Below are 23,133 nucleotides of genomic sequence, written 5' to 3' on the forward strand. Positions count from 1 at the left end.
CCTGTTTACCAGCTGAAAGACATTGGGTTACGTCTGGTTCTGGATAGTTACCAGCAAAGTTGTTGTCAACGTGGGTGTGCAGATTTTTGTGTGAGCATCTGTCTTTATTTCTCATGGGTAAGAACCTTAGAGTGGGTCTGCTGGGTCAGAAGGCAGGTCTGTGCTCCACTTTATAAGAAGCTGCCAGGCTGTCTCCAGAACAGCCCCTTATATAGGGATGACCTTACCCACTGACAGTCGAGGAGACTGAGGCTTTGAGAAATCATGTAACCTGCCCAAGGTCACAGAGTGGGTATGTGACCGGTCAGACATTCACACCATTAGACAGGGATGCCCACTTTGCTGGAGCACAGCAGCACAGCAGATAGCCCAGGCTGAAGGAAGAGAGAAGGGGCAAAAAAATGGACAAGAGACTTCTGGGCCTTAATAACAAGAGCGGACACAGGCCAAGAAGCCAAGACCAGGAGCCAGGACAGGAGAGATAAGCAAAGGGCAGTCTGGGGACCATCTGTAGGAAGGAAATGTGGGAATTGTTTGCATGAAGGAGACGCAGAGACTCTGCAGACAGGTGTTAAAGTGCAGGTCAGAGGTTTAGAGGCCCAGCCGGAGGCTCACCCGCAGTGGTAGAGGAACCAGGGAAGCAGCTGCCCCAGACAGAGGTACACGGTACACCAAGAGGGTCCCCAGCTGCCTTGGCCTCCAGTTCCCCCTGGGAATGCAGAACCCAAAGCCTCTGAAACCCAAGGTTTACTGGGCAGAAATTCCTGAATCTAAATTACGGCTACAGCTCTTACTCAGGCCTCTAAGACAGCGTGTGCAACATCAGAACGTGGGCCGGCTGTAGTCTCTTCTCTGCACTGGAATCAAATATCTGTGGTTCTTTTCTCATCTGTAAAGCAAGCCTATAACAGCTGAGTGCAGTGCTGGTTTCTTGGTTTGCAAAAAAGTAAATAAAGTAGCCCTCAACCTTAAATTCAAAAGTGTTACATGAAAACCCCTAAAACATCATTTCTGAGCATCATTTCTGCAGCAATCCAGTTGGGGAAGTTTCCTTCGAGCCCTGTTAAGTCTTCTCTGTGTGCTGTGACTCCTGGGCGGGGGCTCATTCCAGCTGGAGGCTGTGAACTTGTGTTGGAGCCCTGGCCTGTGTGCCCTTCATACTTGGGACACAGCCGTGCTACCTCCCCTGGTTTTCCCATGCCTCCCAGTGTGAGGTTTGTTTCTGAAGGGCCCTTCCTTTCTGCTGCCTTCACAGCCTCTGAACATTGCTCCCATGGTCATTTGAATGACCACCAGGGCTTATTTAAAGGTGCTCCAAACCTGAGTGGGGCACAGAGGGGCAAGGTCAGCCTCAAAGGAGGGGCGTGCTGCATGAGGGTGAATGTTTGCCACGTGCTAAGCTCTGGGTCGGATCCTATTGTTCATTCCCTATGTCCCATGCGGTTACCATGAAAGAATATGAATAATTCATGGCTAAGTGCTGCTGGGCCTAATGACACTCTAATTGGAGGTTGAGATCAGAGGCGCTAATGGCCCCTGCAGTGGGACTCCTTGGAGCGTTGACAGGAGCACCAGGACCTTATCGGCCTGTTTCCATCCTCTTGGGACTCTCTGCAGAGCAGCCTCATGCCCCAGATGCTGGACTGAGCTGTAGGCCAATTAAAGTTATCTAGGAAGAGCAGACAACTGTTTTAAAGAGAGATGGCAGAATGACACCCCACTTCTGACTGTGGCCAGCGCTGCTGCCCAGATGGATGCATGGAGCACAGCACTGTCCACGTGGTGCTAGGAAGAGACCACGTGATGCTAGGAGGGGGCACTGTCCACGTGGTGCCAGGAGGGGGCATTATCCACGTGGTTCTAGGAGGGGGCGCTGTCCACGTGGTTCTAGGAGGGTGGCCATTGCCCGGTTGATCCTGCTGCTCCAGGGCTACCTCAGGGGTGGCATAGGGGTGTTTCCAGACCTTGAGGGGTACCCCACCCCTGTCTTCAGTCTCTTTTCTGTGTAGACCTCACTTTTACATGTCAACAGGGCTGTGATACTCAAGTCATTGTCTCTGCCTTGAGAGCTTAACTCTATTGTTGTGCTTGTGACACCATGGTTAATTAAGATTCTGTCAGCACTTTCATTATAGATCTTAATGTTACAGAACCCCTGGGCTGCTCCAGTTGAAAACAAACCCATGGGCTCTTTAGTTAGGGGCCCGATTGCCCGCCGCCAAAATTTTAACTCTCCATACCAGAGTTTAGTGAAAAGAAAAAGAATTGTTTATTTAACAGTTATATAGATTTAGTTATTTGCGGATTTCTGTTGTTAAGTCTTATGCTCTTTAAAACACCCACAAACACATATCCTGGCCTCCCCCCCTTCCAAACCAGGCTAGTTTTAGGAAAGTTAGAGAAACCATTTCCCTACTTTCCAAACACAGTTCAGCTTTACCAGCAGCTGCCAATCATTCAATCTGATTGGGGAGGTCCTTTCTGTGCTGTGGTGCCCTCCAGCTCTCAATGCAGAACCGCCTGGATTCTCAGCCTCCTTGCAAACTGCCTTCTTCCTGCAAACCGAATGGATCTGCTCTCCTTCTCAGAACTGCATGGCGAGAGCCTCTTAAAGCAGCCTGGAGACCCCTTCACCAAGCCACATGGAGAAGGCCCCTTCACCAAGCCACGTGGAGGGAGCACACAGAGAGCGAGAGAACGAGACCACGAGAGCAAGCGCGCGAGCGAGAGCCAAAATGTCCACAGCTGCTTATATATCCCTGACTGCGTCCTCTGCCGCAGTGGGCGTTGCAAACAGTTCTGACCATTCACAGAAACCCACGCAGGCTCTGTGTGCTTTATCCATACCATCCCCTGGTTCAAGACTCCTCCCATCTACCTGAGGCTTTGGATGCATTAAAGCCATTTTGCATAAGAAAGACATTGGCCACCAGCCTCAGGCATGTGGAGGCATTCTGAAAGCTGCTTCCTTCTCCCCATCCCCCAGCAGCAAACTCTGGGGATTTTTGGACTCCCCTGTTTCTGTAACATTAACAGTTTATAACATTCACTTTGAGAGGGAAGAGGAGGCCTTACTAAACAGAACAGAGAGGAACAGGAAGAGTGTGTATGGTGGGGGCTGGTTTCTTCCTTTTAAAAAATATTCAAAGAAGAAATTAGTAGATTGAAAGGTGGAGGGTTGTGGGTGGGGAGGCTAGTCTTTTTTGCATTTGAGAAGGAAGGCCATAGGTCCCTCTTCTGATAAGAAATCTAATATTTGGTCTCTGTTACCATTCCTGGCACAACCTAAAACCCTTGAATTTCCTAAGTCATAAGTGTCTTCTTTTTTATTTTTTAATTTATAACAAGCCTCTTTCAACCACACCTGAGTTTGTATTATTAGTGACTTTTGGAAAATCCCTAAGGATGGGGCCTGGTTGCCAGGGGAACCAACCAGGTGATTGGCGGGTTGGAATTCAGTCCCACCCTGACCACCTGGGAGGGCAGAGGGGCTGGAGGTTGAACTAATTACCAGTGGTCAATGATTTAATCAATCATGCCTGCACAGTGGAGTCTCTAATGAACACAAGGAGGTGCTGGGAGGCTGGTGTACCTGGAAGGCATGGAAGCCTGAAGCCCCTTGCCCCATGTCTGCCCTAGGCATCTCTTCCATCTGGCCACACAGAGGTTGTATCTTTTATAACAAACTGGTCTTTTAGTAAGTAAGCTGTTTCTCTGGGTTCTATGAACCACTCTAGCAAATTATTGAACTCCGGGAAAGAGATTGGGGGTATCTCCGATTTGTAATCAAGTTGGACAACAGCTGTGGGTAACACTACTTGCAACTGGCAGTCACTGAAGTGACCCACTGAAGGTGGGGGGCAGTCTTGTGGAACCAAGCCCTTAACCTTCTCCACATGATCCCCCAACAGCTACTGCAGATGATCAGGCATGGCATGGGGTGGCCATACACCTCCCCTGCCTGGGGGCCTCCTGGGCAGACCCAGGAGGACACCGTGTCCACACACATATCTCTGCGGTCCCAGGACTTGGATGGAGCCTCTGCTTCATTTCTTCTGGGGAGGTGAGCCCAGGCTCACACTTGAGCAGGTGTCACTGTGTGAGAGCGCTTGGTCCAACCTGAGCACGCGTCACACTGCTGCTGAGACGGGCTCCTCGAAAGGAAGGAAATGAGGAGCAGGCTTTTATTTCTGAGTGAGATGGTTGGTCCTGCTTCAGATTCTGTACTTCAGTTGATGAAGTGCCTCCTGATGAAATAATCACATTCTGCCTGATTACTTACAGTATGTTTGTGGAACTCTTTAGCTCTGGCAGGTACTTGAAGAAATCATATCTGACCAGTCTCAGAGGGTAATCAATCAATTTCCAGTATTTGATGTTTTCTTTTTATTCAGGCTAATCACCCTGCTCAGCACTACATCACCCTGTTCAAGCAGCAAGAAACATCTTATTTCAAGAGCATTGTCGACTCCACAGGGCCTGTGGCAGTGCCGGGGGCACCGGGCCAGTGTAGCCTGTCTGAGTGTCCTCCTGCCTGTGGCCTTAGCCCTGCCTCTCACACACGGCCTTTCTCTTCTGCACATCATCTGCCCAGTTTCTCCCTTGAAGCCTTTGTTCTGTGACTTTTACACACACACTTATCGTAAATTACGACCAACTCTCAAGTCACTAAGGGCTAAAACCAAGGTCAGCCTAGTGAAGTTTGACCATAAAACATGAGTAATTGGGAGCATCTGGAGACCTTGGACCCCTGGCCCAGGTGGGTGTCCCAGGTGTTAGGGCTGTAGCCTTGGCTGGTTGCTCTGCCAGCATCTCTGTCAGTCCTCATCAAACCGTGAGGTCCAGGGAGGAGCAGCATTAACGATAGAAGTTGAACTTGTCAGTGAAAAGAGAGGTCAACAAAGAAAGGGATTATTTAATCTAGAAAAGATAATGACCTTGAGGTGAACTGGAAATCGAATTTAGAGTGTGCAGAATGGCAGCTGGTCTTGACTGCACCCAGGGTCAGGCTGAGCCGTCAGCAGGAGAACCATCGTAAGGTCAGAGGGTGCTGGGCTTGGACCCACCTCCCATTCACAAACTAGTCCTTGTCTCTGGTCTCCAGTCTTATCTCCTCACTGGAGATGAAATGGCTCTGCTTCTGGCTCTCTTGAGTCTTGAGTGCCCTAATGGTTATGTGGCCACTGGCTCCAAGTATGTGTACCACCAAGAAGAGGTAGGAGGACATGTGTCTTATGATTCCTTTTATATGAAATGTCCAGTGCAGGCAAATCCATAGAGACGGAAAGTGGATCAGTGGTTACTGCGATGGGATGGGGGTGGGGTGGGGAGTGACAGCTCATGGGCACAGGCTTCCTGTGGGGTGATGAGAAGTTCTGGAACTAGATGATGAGGATGATTGCACAACACTGTGAATGTGCTAAATGCCACCAAATTGCCACTTTATAATGATCAATATATCTTATATGGACTTCACTTTAATTTGAAAAATTGTTGGAAGCAAAGGAAGAAAAAAGATGGGAGGATGCTGGTCTGTCTGCTTCCAGCTGGGACATGACACAGATTTCTAACCAGAGTTGAAGGACCAGGCCTCCAGGACACAGAGAGCTCACCAGAGTGATAGGGCCCAGACCTCACCCCAGGACCTCAGGCTGAGGACAAGGCGGTGCTGTTCTAGCAAACAAGACTGATGTCATAAGCCTTCTAAAGAGTTTGGGTGCAGGACACTAAGTAAATTGCAGAGGGTTTACTGATCTGGCTTCCAGGGACATTCATCTCCTGACAAATCCTCATTGATTCCAGCAATTACCATAAAGGCCTGAAACCTTAAGATGAATTCTCATAGCCCCTGGGAGTTTGGTCCTGGGGCCTCTGTCATGCCTTAGTCATTATTTGCAGTGGTGTGGGGCACGTTCAAGCCACCTCCCTCACCTTAGGAGGTTTAAAGTATGATTGTAAGCTGGCCCACCATGCTGGAGCCTTCAGGTGAGATGAAGACACTGAACAAACCATGGGTGCCTAATAAATGAACCAGAATGCCAGTGATATTATCCCCTGCTATGAGAATCCTTGCTCACCGCCCAGCTTTTAACATTGGTGCCTCTTGGGACCTTTTCTGGGCAGCTGCACTTCAGTGCCCTTACTGCTCAGCCAAGTGCTGGAGTTCAAGTGGAAGCCATCCCAGCATCCTGCTCTGGGTGTTGGGAGGCCTTCCTAAAATTAGTTGAAGGCTTTCTGGAACATTCGGAGCTGAGCCTCACACTGCTGTGGCAGAGTGGGCACCTGCTGCACCGGGTGGGGCCCCATGCTCTCAGGTCTTCTCTATGAGTGATGTCCAGGCAGGATCTGAGTGCCTCAGGTGTGCAGCCCTCTCCTTCCGAATCCCTCTTACCCCATCTTCTTTCTCTCATGTTTTTCCTCTCCTTGCAGGTTCTGTGGGGACCCCACTGCCAGGTGTTGAGGTGCGAATTGTCTCAGAAAACCCACAGAAGGAGGGCTGCCCCTATATCCTCCACGTGGAAGGAAATGAGAATGACACCAAGGTGAGTCACTTTTTCACTGGTGGCATGTGGATATTGCATGGTCATGACCACCCAGCAGGCCACTTAGAGGTTGGGGGTCCCCACTGTGCAGGGATGGCCCTCCTAGAGGATGGAGATGCTGGCTGGTGTTTACCAAGGGTACCCGCTGGTGTTTCCAGGCACTGCCCACCACGTGAACAGTGTAAGAAGGCAAACAAAGCCCAGCTATGCTCCAGCCTCTAGTGCTCCATCTGGCTTCTCCCTAGGCTCCCTGAGCACTGGTATTGCTTCAGTGTGGGTCATGACAACATTGGCTAAGGACAGCCCAAGTTGAAACAGAAGTCGTTGTAGGTGGGATCTGGTTAAAAATTCTGTGGTGGCAGGACCCTGGTGCCCACTCAGAGTTGTCACAAACTTCCAGGGACAGTGTGGCTACTCCAGCAGCCTCGCTAAGGCTCTTTGGGCAGATTCACAGAATCCTGTGAATTAAGGTTACCCACTAATACTGAAATCACTCATAGCTCTCTTAGTTTCTACATTATTCTAAAATTTACAAAGGTGAAGAAGAAAGGAATAGACAATTCTATTGTCTCATTTTAGTGAAGATTTTTTTTTTTGCCCGGGGCCGAGCAGCTGCCCGCCCCTCCCTCCCCCACCCACCCCCTCCCCCGTAGCGGCTCTCCCACCACCCCCGGCGGCGGCGGTGGCCAACTTGCCCCTCTACCCCGTGCCCATGGTACTGCCTCCGCAGCCGGTAGACACAAGACTCAGCCCCGGAGCCCCCTCTACTGCCCAGAGGCCGCCGCCGCCGCCGCCGCCACCCGCCCAGCCACCAGCCCGCCTGCCCAGTCAGCCCCCTCAGTGAAGATTTTAATAGCTACAGATGTGCTGGTCATAAGTGAAGGAGAGTCCAGAAAAGTTTAGGAGTTAGTGGGAAATGGAATTGTGATTTAAAAGGAAATGATCTTTTCTATTGCTGTTATCCATATCAGACATCACATGTGATTGATTTCTGTTACTCAGAGGTTTCAAAAGATGGCAGTGGTGGGTCCTTATTCTAGCTTTTCTTTCTTTATGAGCACCGTTGGGCTGGTCAGTTGCCCAGCTCTGCACCTCACCTGTGCAAGGAAGGGCTGGGTACAGGCCATGCTCTGTGGCCCCGGTTTCCACATCTGAAATGGGAGCATTGAGAAGATTGTTGTTGAACAAATAGGTGGAACTTGGATACTTTTAGTATACATGCTACTGAAACAAGCACCAACTTGGATGCTTTTAGATGTAATTTTATGAACATTTTCAGAATGACATCAAAAAGTAGGTATTCTGGACTTCTGGTCAAGACAGAGGCATAAGTAAACATGTTTCGCCTCCTTACACAACCACAGAAAGAATTACAGCTAGTTCTCAAAACAAAACTCAGAACCAACAGAAAATAGAGCTGTATGGAAGTCCGACAACCAAAGATTTAAAGAAGCCACATCCATCCAGACAGGTAGGAGGCGTGGAGATGTGGAGGTCGGTAGAAAGGTGAGAAGACACAGTGTGACATGGAGATGGGGCAGCGGCAGAACAGGTGGTCCCACATTCACATGTGGTGAATAAAAAGAGGGAGGGATACCTTGGGAACAAGCGATCTAGCCAAGGGTTCCAGCGCAAGGAATATAAATCCCCATAACTTCTAGCTGTAAAAACAAGTGGGGCTTGGGGCAGTGGAAGAAACTGCTGATTTTCAGGAGACTCAACTTAAAGGGCCCACACGGACTTAAAACATACACAGACTCACCCCCTCTGGGATTCAGCACCAGGGCAACAGGTGAAAGGGCCCCAGTTGCAAAGGGCACGTGACAGACAAATCTTCAGAAGCCAGGCAGTGGCATTGTCTCATCTTCGAGCGGGTTTCCCACACACAGGCACAAACCAGTGAAGCAGCTTGCCCCGCACTGACAATTACCTAAGCATCCACCCCACACAATTTACAGGTGCCTTTTCTACAATACTCCACGCTACTAAGACAGGGATTCAAAGTAGCTCTTCCTAATACACAGAAACAAACACAGGGAGGCTGCCAAGTTGAGGAGGCAAAGAAATAAGGCCCAAAATGGAAGAACAGAACAAAACCCCAGAAAAAGAACTAAACAAAATGGAGATAGCCAACCTATCAGATGCAGAGTTCAAAATACTGGTGATCAGGATGCTCAAAGAACTCATTGAATATGGCAACAACATAAAGGAAGAAATGAAGGTTACACTAAGTGAGATAAAGAAAAATCTACAGGAAACCAACAATGGAAAGGATGAAGATGAGAATTAAATCAACAGTTTGGAACACAAGGAAGGAAAAAGCATTCAATCAGAACATGAAGAAGAAAAAAGAATTCAAAAAAAACAAGGACAGTATAAGGTGCCTCTGGGACATCTCAAAACATACCAGCATCCGAATCATAGGGATGCCAGAAGGAAAAGAATAAGAGAGTGAAACTGAAAACTTATTTGAAAAATAATGAAAGAAAACTTCTCTAATTTGGTAAAGGAAAGACATACAAGTCCAGGGAGCACAGAGAGCCCCAAACAAGTTGGACCCAAAGAGGACCACACCAAGACATATCATAATTAAAATGCCAAACGTGAAAGATAAAGAGAGAATCTTAAAAGCAGAGAGTTACCTGCAAGACTGTCAGGTGATTTCTCAAACGAAACTTTGCATGCAAGAAGGGACTGGCAAGAAATATTCAAAGTGATGAAAAGCGAAGACCTGAAATCAAGATTATTCTCTCTAACAAAGCTGTTATTTAGAATAGAAAGGCAAATAAAGTGTCTTCCAGACAAGGTAAATCTAAAGGAATTCATCATCACCAAGCCATTATTATATGAAATGTTAAAGGGACTTATTTAAGAAAAAAAGGAAGATCAAAACTATGAACATTAAAATGGCAAAAAGTTCACAACTATCAACAACTGAATCTAAAAAAACAAACTAAGCAAACAAGCAGAACAGGAACAGAATCATAGATATGGGGATCATTTGGAAGGTTATCAGCAGGGAGAGTGAGGGAAAAGGTGCTGGGATCAAGAAGCATAACTGGTAGGTACAAAGTAGACAGGGGGATGTTAAGAACAGTATAGGAAATGGAGAAGCCAAAGAACTTACGTGCACAACCCATGGACATGAACTCAGGGGAGTGGGATTGCTGGAGGGAGGGGGGGTACTGGGCAGTGGGGGGCAAAGGGAGATGAAAGTGGGACAACTGTAACAGCATAATCAATAAAATATATATATATTTTAAAGTAGGTATTCTGTTTATCCAAGAGAAACTTACCTGGGCCCTCACTAAGTTCTCACTCTCTCAGCCTCTGTTCCCAGATGTGATGACCTCTAGACACAGCCTTGCTCTTCCACTGCCACCCTAAGGGTCCTGAGCCATTGCTGTCGATCCCTAACCACCTTCTGACAAGGCTTTTGCCTCTGCCCTGCTGGTCCAGGGTGGTCAGCCACACCCACCCTGTGGATCCTTCTCTGGCTCTCAACCTGTGCCCTACGCCACTCCCCCCAACCCCTGCTTCCTCATGGTCTCGCACTTATTCCAGGTCACCAGCCCTCCCTGAATTTGATGGCTGCCTCTCCTGATGGATGCTCAGCCTGTGTGCCAGGTCAGGATGGCCGGTAGACAGTGCAGGCTGGGGTGCAGGTTCCAGGGATACTGCTCCATCAGGAGGTCCCAGCAGAGAGAGGAATGGTGGGGGTTTGTGAATTCATTAGCTGTTAGCGGCACAGGCAGCATCATCCATGACTGTGCCGCCTCCACCAGGTGCTGATCACCTGACGGCACGGCCTCCACTGCACCTGTTCTACCAGAAGTGGTAGAGATGCTGCTAGAGAGAAGGGGTGGGGGTGGGGAGCATCTCCCTCCTAAATTCCAATACAGTTTAACTAACTCGCACCTGTGGTGGCAAGCAGCCGGCCATCTGAAAGCTCCTCTCTCATTTTTAATGGTTTCAGTCTACAGAGAGCTGTGCACTGAAACTCGCTTAAAATAGAAAAAGGCAGCAGCCCATCCCAGAGCGCTCAACAATCAGGGAGAAGGAAGCACTCCTGGGCAGGGGCTCCAGGGTAGTAGAGGCTCTGAGGGGCCGTGGAGACAGGAGGGGAATAAGGGAGCCTCCGCTGCAGGCTCAGTCTGGGACAGGTATCTCCTCGGCCTGTCCTGAGGGCAAGTCTTGAACTTGGAAATGCCTCCTCCTTAGCCACATTGTCACCAGGCCCTTACACTTGGCTGATAGGCATGATGTCCGCACAGGTAGTGTTTATCAAAGAGAAAAGTGCCAACTGAACAGAAGTGCGCCGCCGGGTGATAATGAGTGTAGAACCTGGAGGTTCAGGGAGGACATCTTTGTTGAGAATCTCCCTGGAGCCAACCTGCTGTGGGCACTGTGGCCTCAGCTTCTATCCACTCCTTCCTTCTTTCATCCACATGAGGAGATCCCTCTGGGCCAGGCACCAAGCCCCATGTTGCTGCCAGGATCAGCAGACAGGTGTCAGCAGCAATGGCGCCCATCATGGCAAATGCAGTGCAGGGTGGGTGTCCCTCAGGCCTATGCAGCCTGGGAGCACCCAGTGCCTCTCTGGCTGGAAACTACCACTGAGAATCAGAAGTAAATGGCTGGGGCTCTTGGGCCTCTGCCCTGAAAAGGGGAGCCCCTGGGAGGATGGGAGCCCTGCCAGAGCAGAGGGGCAGCTGGGCCGTGCAGTACTTCCCAGACCACAGGAGGGTCCCTGTTGGCTCCTGCGGGCCCAGGGCAAGGGGTTCTCATGGGCCCACATCACCCAGTAGCTGTACATCCTGCGCTGGGGCAGGGTAGGGGTGGATATGGGAGGGTGACTCAGTTGTCCTTGGTGTGTGGTAAAGTCACTTGTGTGCTCCACAGAGCACAGTCTGGGCTCTCGCTGTGGGTTGTCATGCAGTGACACCATCGTGTCGCCATGTCCCCAAGTGTATGTGGCTGCCGTGGCCGTGACCAGCAGCAGCCTAGGGGGTTCAGTTGTCCCAGCTATCTGTGGCTCTGCTGCCAGCACTTCCTGAGTCTTGCAACTTCAGTGGGACTTCAGGCACTGGAAGAGCGGGTATCCTCCCCCTCCCCCACGGGAAGGTTCTCTGGCACCATTTGAAGTAGTTCCACCTTCACAGTTTCCTCTGGCTGCTATCTCCCTGCTGGGCTGGGTTAATGCGTGCACGGCTTTGTTTGCTACGATGCATCTTTCATGTGCTGCAGCCTCCAGCTGGCTCTCGCCTGTAAACTCTGCACATCGCACACTGTCTATTTATTTATTTATTTATTTATTTATTTATTAAATTTTTTGAAATTGCTGGCTTACATGAGCACCAAGCACCAGCCAGCAACAATGGTCCATCAGCAGATAAAGGGCTTCACAGTGTACTTAACACACAGGGTAGGCAGGCCTTTACACAGAATCATCTTCTCTCACTGAGGACGCAGAGACCCGTGTGAGTTATGCATGGGCTACAGCAGGACAGTGGCTATGAGCTCTGCTTCTTTTTATTCCTCTTTAAAAATTAATTATCTCATAGTTTATCCATATGCAGGCTGTCACTGGACAGTAGACTGCTCTGCTGCCTCTCCTTCCCACACCACCAGCATTTCCAGTCCTCTCCCCTGTCACTGCCATCTGTCACTGCCTGTGCCACCAACGGCTACATGTGACCCATGGTGGGGCCTGGACACACTCTGCCCCACGATGGTAACAGTGCTGCACGCCCAGGGGCACTTACTTCAGACAAACAGCAGACAGTTCCTTGCCTCTTGGGCTGTGGTGGGGTTGCCACCTCTATCAAGGGCCAGGTGGAAGGCAACAGGACCCTAAAGGGGGAACCTCACATGGAAAAGAGCATCTATTTGGCACTGTGATATGGCCGATGAATGCCTGTGAGCGCTCAGCTGCCCTCTTCTCCGGCTGTCAACCAGAGCTTGCCCCCAAATACCCTTTAAAAGCGTGCTCTGAAATGCAAGACAAGAAGTCCCACCTTCCTCCCATTGGCTCATCCCTACAGGGATGACCAGTTCTTTCTGGCCTAAGCACCGAGCAATGCTGGGCTGGGCGGCCCTCCATCAGGACACAGCAGAAGCCACAGTCAAGGAAGGGCCCTTGTGGACAGGCCCTCTGCCATGTGTCCTACCCCTGCTCCCCTGCCTGGATTCCAGCACCTTCTAGCATGCCCTCCACCAGAGATGGCAGCGCCATCTTCTCATGAATCAAACAGGTGTCAGGGGTTCCGCCTGAGGGCTTTCCAGCCACACTTGCCACTGACAGAGAAAAGGACAGTGCAGCTACCAGCAGGTCACTAGGCCAGTGGAGCGTGGTTCAGAGTTGGAGCAGACACTGCAGTCTTTGAAAGTGGGATTCTGGCTGCTTCAGATGAGGAAGTGTTGATTTTCTTGCCGGCAGCTCTCAGGTGTGGCCCTGCTCATAGTGAAGTGGAGAGGTACTTGTGTGCGGGCGTGTGGCCTTAGTCACATGCTGTTCCTACTGGCACAAAGATGGCGAATCCCCTGTGAACAGAGCCCAGACTTTCACTGCTCCGAGGAGGGCAGGTGTGGCATGAAGTCAAGTGAGACTGCCGGGCACCCAGGGTCTGGCGGTGTGCCCCATCCCACCTATACCCAAAAGCACCCTCAGGAACAGCTGGGATCCCCAGAGCATGGGGAGTGGGCCCCACTGACCACCCACCCAGCCCTGCTCCTCATCCTAGCGGTTGTGGGTGTCAGCTCTGAGTGGTTCTGAGGAATCCCAGCAGAAACCCCTGCAGGGGTCTGGCTCTGAGTGCGGCTCAGTGATGTGAGTGACAGATTTTAGTTAAAAACAGCATTTGTTTTTATATGCTAATTTGGTTTATTTCTCATTTCTCTGTGGTAGTATTCTCCCACTGTTCTCCTTCTCCTGGTTTATCTTCACTCTTGATATTCCATTATACCCTTGTCTCTAAAATTTATGTCAGCCACCGAAATTACACTGACCTTACTGTCAAGGTGTGTCCAGTGAGTTAGTATGACATAAGCAAATATTTATTGGGCACATGTAGCTCATTTTTCCCCTCTCCCCCAAGAAATGAAAATGCCTTGTGCTTTTTGGCATAAAGAAAATGATGACATATTTTAGTTTCTTGATATTTGTTTTCTATAGACGGAAGACTCCCTTGGCAAATCTATACAAAAGTTAGGATCAGAGAATCTGCCTGTCTTTATGGTATTTATGCCGTGGTAGATGCATCAGGTGAACGTAAGAAAGGACTCAGATTAAGTGTTGAATGGGATTGAATGGTATTTGAGGGACTCCAGTTGAAAGAGAGGTGGTTTCGGTTCCAGAGGACCCCAGCTTTGCTCTCTGCGTGTCTGTGGCCACAGAGCCTGGGTGCTGGCAGCTGGACTTGAGGGCTGGTCAGTGTCAGTGAAACGTCCACAGATAACAGTCATCCTCAGTCACCAAATCCAAGTCACCATTTATGGTGAGACACTGCCTGGTTTCAGAGATGCCAAGTGTAAAAAAATGCCCCTCAGAATTAATAGAATTAGTATCTCTTCATGTCATGCAACTTGCCTGGAATAAGATCATAAATATTTTTTCTTACTGTGTGTAATCAGAAATGGAGGACCAAATGCTGGGGTGTGGGCAGGAAGCCCTCCCTGACTTCATGAGCTCTACCCACCACACAGACCAGCTTGTATATGGTCAGTGTGCACGGGGCCATGGAGACAAGGGCAGGGCATGACTTTGCTGGGTCTGAACTTTGCGGTGCAACACAAATGGAGGAATATAGAGAGGGTCCAGAGACGGCAGGAGCTGGCGTGACCACAGCATGTAGTGGGACGGTTCTGTCTGTAAAGTAACACACAGTGGGTAGAATCTGGATCCAGTCATGAGACAAACCACACAGAGATCTAAACAGGTAACATTTAATACCAAGAATACTTAAACTGACAAAACAGTAACTGTGTGACATAAGAGGCCTCTGAAAGGCACCCAGGCTGGGGGAGACCCAGGGCAAGGTCTGAGGACTTTCTCCTCCAGTTACTGATTTCTAACTTAGAAAGGAATTTAGGTAGAATTGTCCATTGCTTCCTTCAATTCTGTCAATTTTTGCTTCATATATTTTGATGTGTAAATGTTTGTAATTATTATATCTTATTGTATTCAACCTTTTATTAATATATAACTTTCTTGTTTCTCATAACCTTTATTTTTTTATTTTATTGTTTTGATGTTAATTTTTTTAAGTATATTTTATTGATTATGTTGTTACAGTAGTTCCAATGTTTTTCCCCTTTGCTCCCCTCCGCCCAGTACCGCCCTTCCCTCCAGCAATCCCACCCCCCCCCTTAGTTCATGTCTATGTGTCGTGCATATAAGTTCTTTGGCTTCACACTTTCCTATATTATTCTTAACTTCCCCCTATCTATTTTGTACCTACCAATTATGCTTCTTAATCCCTGCATCATATCCCCATTTCTCCCCTGTCTCCCACCCAGCTGATAACCCTCCAAATGATCTCCATACCTATGATTTTGTTCCTATTCTGGTTTGCTTAGTTGGATTTTTTTTTTTTTTTTTAGATTCAGTTGTTGATAGTTGTGAGTTTGTTGTCATTTTAATGTTCATAGTTTTGATCTTCTTTTTCTTAAATAAGTCCCTTTGACATTTCATATAATAATGGCTTGGTGATGATGAACTCCTTTAGCTTTACCTTGTCTGGGAAGCACTTCATCTGCCCTTCCATTCCAAATGATAGCTTTGCTGGATAGAGTAGTCCTGGTTGCAGGTTGCCTTTCATCACATTGAATACTGCTTGCCAGTCCCTACCTGCCTGCAAAGTGTCCTCTGAGAAATCAGCTGATAGTCCTATAGGCAGCCCCCTGTTGGCAATTCTCCGCCTCTCTCTTGATGCCCCCAGGACTCTGTCTTTATCTTTCGCCTTTTGCATCTCAGTCATGATGCGTGTTGGTGCGGTCCCCTCTGGGTCCAGCTCACCTGGGACCCTTTGTGCTTCCTGGATCTGTATGTCCATCTCCTTCGCAAAATTTGGGAAGTTTTCCTCATTTTTTTCAATTCTTGCTTCCTCATTCTGCACTGGTTGACTGCTTCTTTTTTCCTTATGTTCCAAATCATTGATTTGAACACTGGTTTCCTTCCCTTCACCATTTGTTTTGTGTGGATTTTCCTTCGTTTCACTTGGCATAGCCTTCACTTCTTCTCTTATGTGTTTGCCATACTCAAGCATATCTTTCAAGCCTGTGAGCATCTTTATCACCAGTGTTTTGAATTCTGTGTCTGTTACGTTATCTGTCTCCTCATCTGTTAGGTTGGCTATCTCCTTGTCGCTTAGTTCTCCCAGTGAAACCTTGATCTGTTCCCCATTTTGGGCCATACTCTCTGTCTCCTCATTGTGACAGACTCCTATGTTTGTTTGCCTCCACATCCCAAATAGAGCTGTCGCTCCTGTTACATTGTAAGGGGTGGAGCCTTAGGGATTCATCAGTACAGGGCGACCTGTTTCACCACGTTGTGGCGCTGTATGTGGGGGAGGGGTCCGAGAGGAAACAATGACACCTGCCCAGCACTCGCCCCTTTTCCAGGCACCTCTCGCACTTCCGCACCGGACTGGCACCCCTCTATCTGCTTCCCTGGCCGTTGTCCCCAGAGTGGGTGGGTCTGCGGACATTCTAGGACCGTGAGGGCCCTTTAAACAAGTGGACTCTGCTAAGAAACCAGCAGCCTCCTCCTCCACCCCAACCCTCACTGGTCTGCACAGTCAGAAGCAATGAAGCTTGATTTTTCCCTGGTGCTGGGACCATGAGCTATGAGGTCCCGTGAGGGGCTGGGAGTGCTCCCCAGGTGTCCCTCCTGACTTTTTAAAACGTGTGACTGCACTTTCTGCCGGCCTGCTGCTGCCGCCACTGCTGCTGCCACCACACCGAGTCCTCTCCGCCCCTCCTACCTGTCTGGATGAGTATTTCTTCTTTATATCCTTGTTTGCTGGACTTCCATGCAGTTTGATTTTCTGGAATTTCTGGTTGTTTCTGGTTTTGAGGTAGTTGTATTCCTTCTTAGTTGTGGAGGGAGATGTAGCGTGTCTGTCTACACCTCCATCTTGGCCAGAAGTCTCTCATAACCTTTATTGATTTAAAATAATTTTGTTTGATATTAGTATAGCTACCCTATTCTGTTTGGTTACTATTTATATGGAATGTCTCTCTCCATCCTTTCACTTTGAATCCATCTATCTTTGGGTTCCAAGTGAGTCTCTTATAGATAGCATATCATTGGGTCATTTTTTAAAAAATTAAATCATTTAAAAAATTTTTAAATTACATTTGACATACATTATTATATCAGTTTCAGGTGTACACACCCGTGATTAGACATTACATAACTTACTAAATGGTCATTCAAACAAATCTTGCACCCATCTGACACCAGAGAAAGTTATTAGAATATTATCGAATATATTCTCTATGCTGTACTTTACATCCCATGACTATTCTGTAACAACCAATTTGTATTTCTTAATCCCTTCACCTTTTTCACCCATACCCTAAACACCCCTCCCATCTGGCAACCATTAAAATGTTCTCTGTTTCTGTTCTGCTTGTTTATTTTTTAAGATTCAGTATTTGATAACTATGTATTTCTTTCCATTTTATTGTTCATATTTTTTATTTTCTTCTTCTTCTTAAAGAAGACCTTTTAGCATTTCATGTCATACTGGTTTGGTGGTGATAAACTCCTTTAGCTTTTTCTTATCTAAATGGTAGCTTTGCTGGGTAGAGTAATCTTGGTTGTAGGTACTTGCCTTTCATCGCTTTGAATATTTCTTGTCAATCCCTCTGGCCTGCAAGATTTCTGTTGAGAAATCAACTGACAGCATTATGGGAGCTCCCTTGTAGGTAACTAATGGCTTTTCTCTTGCTGCTTTTAAGATTCTCTATATATCTTTAAGTTTTTGTGTTTTAATTATGATGTGTTTGGGTGTGGGCCTCTTTGTTGGATGTTTGTTTTTATCCACTCTGCCAATAGCTATATTTTGATTGGGGAGAGTTTAATCCATTTATATTTAAAGTAATTACTGATAAGGAGGGACTTTGTCATGTGCTTTTTGTTTCCTATATGCCTTATACCTTTTTATGTCCTGTATTTCCTGCATTACTGTCTTCTTTTGTGTTTAGTTGATTTCTTGTAGGAAATATTTAACTCCTTTCTCATTTCTTTTTGTGTACGTTTTATAATTTCTTTATGGTTATCACAAGGGTTACATTTAATATCCTAAAGTTATAACACTAATTTGAATTGATAACAGCTTAACTTCAATAACATACAAACATTCTGCTCCTTTACTGCTCCCACCTCACCTCTTTCAGTTGTTGATATCACAAAATTACATCTCTATACACCATGTGCCCCAAAACATAAACTAATTATTTAAAATGTACTAGTCTACTAAAATGATGTAGGCAACAAGATTTGGAGTTACAAACCAAAGTTTGTAATACTAGTTTTTAGAGTGGTAATTTATTTTTTCTTTAAAAGTGTTAGTCTCTTAAAATCATGTAAAACACAAAAAGTGCAATTACAAACCATTGTTATAATAATACTAGCTATTATAATTGCTCATGTGTTAACCTTTATTGAGATCTTAATGTCTCCATACAGCTTCAGGTTACTATCTAGTATCCTTTCTTTTCATCTGCAGGACTCCAGTGAACATTTGCTGCAGGGCAGGTCTAGTAGTCACCAACTCCCTCAGCTTTTGTTTATCTGGGAATGTCTTAATTTTTCCCTTGCTTTTGAAGGACAGTTTACTGGATATAGGATTCTTGGTTGACAGAGTTGGTTTTTTGTTTTGTTTTGTTTTCTTTTCTTTTCTTTTCTTTTCTTTTAGCATGTTGAATATATCAATGTACTGCCTTCTGGCTTCCAAAGTTTTCTGATGAGAAATCTGATGATTATCTTATTCACGATCCCTTGTATGTGATGATGCTTCTTTCTTGCTGTTTTCAAGATTCTCTCTTTGTCTTTTGAAATTTGATTATAAATGTGTCTTGTGTGGGACTTTTTTAGTTCATCTTATTTGGAATTTCTTGAACTTCTTGGATATTTATATTCATGTATTTCATCAAATATGGGAAGTTTTTAAGTAAGTCTCTATTTTTTTCAAATAAATCTCTCTCTTCTGGGACTCCCCCAGTGTATATGTCAGTCTGCTTGATGGTGTCCCACAGGTACCTTAAGCTCTGTTTGTTTTTCTTCAGTCTTATTTTCTTTTTATTCCTCAACTCAATAATTTCCATTGTCTTATGTTCAAATTTGCTGATTCTTTCTTCTGCCTACTCACATCTGCCTTTGAAACTGTCAAGTTAGTTTTTCATTTCACTTTTCAGCTTCAGAATTTTTTTTTTTTGAAGTTTTTTCTCAACTGATATTTCCATTTTGTTCATACATTGTTTTTTGACTTCCTCCACATTTTCCTTTAGGTCTTTCAGCATCATTAAGACAGCTGTTTTAAAGTCTCTGTCTAATATATCTATCTTCCAGTAAGTCTTTTTCAGCGACAGTTTCTGTTGATTATTTTTGCCTTTAAATGAGCCAGACTTCTCTGTTGCTTTGTATGCCTTGTGATTTTTGTTGAATATTGGGCATTTGGATCTAATAATGTGGTAACAAAGGAATCAGATTCTCCTCCTTCCCCAGGGTTTGCTGGGTTTTCTTATTGTTTTTGTTTATTATTTTTATATATTGATTGTTATAGGCTGTTTCTGTGCTGAGATGTAAAATTAGGTCTTCTTATGTCTTTTCTGAACCTCTCCTTCGTCATGTGCAGTCATTTTCTGATTACTCCCATAAATTCAGTTGTTGTTTTTTTAATTTGTTTTGTTTTGTTTATTTATTTTATTTTTAGAGAGAGGGGAAAGGAGAAAGAGAGGGAGAGAAACATCACTGTGTGGTTGCCTCTCACTCACGCCCCCAGCTGAGGACCTGACATGCAACCTATTCATGTGCCCTGACTGGGAATTGAACCAGCGACACTTGGCTCACAGGCCGACGCTCAATCCACTAAGCCACAGCAGCCAGGGCGGAATTCAGTTGTTTTTGAATGTGCTAATTTTAATGTCTGGCTCAAGTGAAAAATGAAGGGGGTGGGGCACCAGTCCTTTAAGTTCTGGAAAGGTCTCTTCATCTGGTGGGGGAGGAACTTGCAACAACACAGGGAGGTGCAACGGCATGGACGGCTGCCTCTGTGCCCACACCTCTGTGATCAGAGTCAGCGATCAGCATTTGGACATTTGGAGGACAGGGTCCTCTCTGCTCACTCTGGCTCCCCAGCTGTGTGTGTGCTGCTCCAGGGATACATGCACAGCTGCCTGGCCTGGGGTGCAGTAGAAGATGGATAGACACTACTGTACTAAGAACTGAAAATGACCAAAATTAACTGCAGTTTACCGTTGAAGCCTTCCCCTGGAAGTTGCCAGCCTTCAACAGACTCTGCAGTTCCAAAGTAGTTACATCAGACAGATTCTGCCCAAGTAGGGAGACAGATTCCTGTGCTCCTTGCCCTGCCGCCTTCCCCTCAGGTTGTATATTTTCTTACTGTTGAGTTTTGAGTCATCTCTGTTGGACATATTTGTAAATATTTTCTCCCAGTCCGTGGCTTGTCTTTTCATTTTCTTTTATTTCATAGAGCAATTTTTTTTAAATTTTGATGAAATCTAATTTATCTTTTTTCTCCGTTTATGGATCATACTTTTGTTGTTATCTCTAATAACTCCTTTTCTAACTTCAGGTCACAAAAGTTTTCTCCAAGCTTTCTTCTGAGTTTTATAGTTTTACAGTTTATATTTATATCCATGATGCAACTTGAGTTTTTCCATAATATGTAAGGTTTAAGTGGAGATTACTTTTTTGCATATGATTATCCAGTTGTTCAAATAATATTTAAGAAGACTACACTTTCTTTATTGAGTTGCTGTTGCAACTTTGTCACAATAGATTATACATATTTGAACAGGTCTATATATAGGTTATATATTCTCCCCCATTGATCTGTGTGCCTGTTCCTCTGCCAATACCACAGTCTTGACTGCTATAACTTTATAGTAAGTTACTAAATTGCAGTGTTATTCCACTAACTTCATTCTTGTTCATAGTTGTTTTTGTTATTCTAGTCCTTTTGCCTGCCCATACCAATTTTGTAAATAGTGTGTATCTATTTAAAAAAAATCCTAAGAGACTCCAGGACTTATGGCCAAGATGGAGACTTAGACTGCCATGTTCTGTCTCCCTCCACAACTAAGAAGGACTACAACTACTGCAAAACCAGAAATAACCAGAAGTTCCAGAAAATAAAACTACATGGAAGTCCAACATATGAAGTTATAAACAAGTGGTTCTTGTCCAGATGGGTAGGAGGGGCGAAACTGGGGCGGAGAGGTCAAGCTGTGCTGTTGGCGGCAGCAGCAGCAACAGTGGCGGAACTGCGAGAAAAGCTAGGGGAGCAGTCCCGGCTGCAGTCGAGACCTGTCATCTTATGATTCTAACGCTGGGGAAGGCAGACCCCCATTGCCTCAGATTGTGAGGCCCAGAGGGCATGGGGACGGAGGAAGAGGCTCCTGGTCTCTCAGCGGAGAGTAACAGCAGGAATCCATCTTGGATCCCCACCCCCACACAAAGTGCCACAGTGTGTTGAGAAGGGTCGCTGGGTTGTGATGAGCGCATGGGGCTCTGCACTTGATAGCATAGGAAGTATGACAGCCCCACCCAAGAAGGAAAGATTAACAAAAACAGTCAGGATGGCAGGAATAATGGTTGAAATACCAACCATGCTGCTAACCAAAAAGCAAATACGGGAATTAACCAATGAACAAATAGAAAATCTTTCTGAGGTTCAGTTCAGAGCTATAGTCATAAGGCAGCTTACAGAATTAACAAAAGATGTTGAATAAGACAGGGAAGGAATGAAAGCTAGTCCTGCTGAAATGAACGAAAACACATACGAGACAAGTGGTGAGGAAATGAAAACCAGGGATCAAATCAACAAATCGGAACATAGGGAAGGAACAAACAGTCAACCAGCGCAGAAAGAGGAAACAAAAAGTGAGGAATACGAGGAGAGTCTCAGAAACCTCTGGGACAGCTATAAGTGAACAAACATTAGAATTATAGGGTTGCCAGAAGGTGAAGAAGAAGATCTAGAAATTGAAAAATTATGTCAAAAAATAATGAAGCACAACTTCCAGAACTTGGGGAAGGAAGTAGACTTACATGTCCAGGAAGCACAGAGAGTTCTAAAACAACTGGACCCAGGGAGAACGACTCCAAGACACATTATAATCAAAATGTCAAAAATTAAAGAGAGAATCTTAAAAACAGCAAGAGAAAAGAAAAGGATTATGTACAAAGGGATCCCAATTAGACTGTCAACTGATTTCTCAAAGGAGACTCCGCAGGCAGGAGGGGACTGGCAAGAAATATTCAAAGCAATGAAAATCAAAAACCTACAACTACGATTATTCTATCCAGTGAAGCTGTCATTCAGAATAGAAGGGCAGAGAAAGTGCTTCCAGGATAAAGTAAAACTGAAGGAGTTCATCAGATTCAAACCACTGTTATTATATGAGATGTTAAAGGGAGTTGTTTAGAAGAAGGGGGATCAAAACTATGAACATTAAAATGAAAACTATCACAACAACCAACAACAGAAGCGAGGGAACTGAAACAAAGGCAAACTAAGTAGGCAACGAGAATGGGAAAAGAATTATAGGTATGGGGAACATATTGGGGGGAAGTCAGCGGAGATGGGGAAGCAGGAAAGGGAGGGAGATGATGCAGGAATTAAGAAGCATAGTAGGAGGGAATGGAGTAGACAGGAAGAGGTTGAGAAGAACTGTATGTACAACCAATGGACATGGACTAAAAGGAGGGGACAACTGGAAGGAGGGGGGTCATTGGGTGGAGGGGGGCCGGGGGAAAAGAAATTGGGAAAACTGTAGCAGCATAATCAATAAAACATTTTTAAAAAATCCTTTTGGAATCTTGATCAAAATTGCATTAAATATATAAATCAACTTGGAGAGAATTAATATCTTTAGTATGATGAGTCTTCCAATCCATGAACACAGTATGTCTCTCCATTTCTTATGTCTGTGTTGGGCCATATGTGTTTGGGGGTTGGCATAGAGAACCTACACATGTTCTTTTAGATTTATACCTAAGTATTTTCTCTTATCTCCTCCTTCTTTCTTCCTCCCTTGCCTCCTCTTTTTCAACTTTTGTAAGTGTAGAGTTTTTGTTTATTTCTAATTGTTCGTTGCTAATATATAAAAATATAATTGATTATAGTGTTTGACTTCATGTCCTTTAGTAACCCTGTTCAGAAATTCACTTACTAGTTTTATGAGATTTTGTAGATTTCTTGGATTCTCTACATACATCAATGTTTTTTGCAAATAGAAACAGCTTTAGTTCTTCCTTTCTAGTCTGCATGCCTTTTATTTCTTTTTCTTGCCTTATAGCCCTGACTAGCATTTCCAGTATGATGACAAATAGTAACAT

General features: G+C 45.8%; 1 protein-coding gene across 10 annotated transcripts in view; it reads left to right on the forward strand.

Annotated features, from left to right (window-relative positions):
* Window positions 1-23,133, forward strand: part of ACSF3 (acyl-CoA synthetase family member 3) — a 76,981-nt gene that overhangs the window by 24,846 nt on the left and 29,002 nt on the right. For 9 of the 10 annotated variants that reach the window (XR_016507876.1, XR_016507872.1, XR_016507874.1 and 6 more), the window contains one exon: window positions 6,430-6,542. Coding sequence is in view for 5 of the 10 variants with exons in the window: in XM_090261202.1 (XP_090117328.1) it covers window positions 6,430-6,542 (113 nt within the window). In the remaining 5 variants the exon portion in view is untranslated. The remainder of the gene's footprint in view (window positions 1-6,429; window positions 6,543-23,133) is intronic. The other variant, XM_090261204.1, reaches the window with a different exon arrangement.

Source organism: Furipterus horrens, unplaced genomic scaffold (assembly GCF_987537825.1).
Source record: "Furipterus horrens unplaced genomic scaffold, mFurHor1.1.pri manual_scaffold_13, whole genome shotgun sequence".
NCBI classification, from domain to species: domain Eukaryota; kingdom Metazoa; phylum Chordata; class Mammalia; order Chiroptera; family Furipteridae; genus Furipterus; species Furipterus horrens.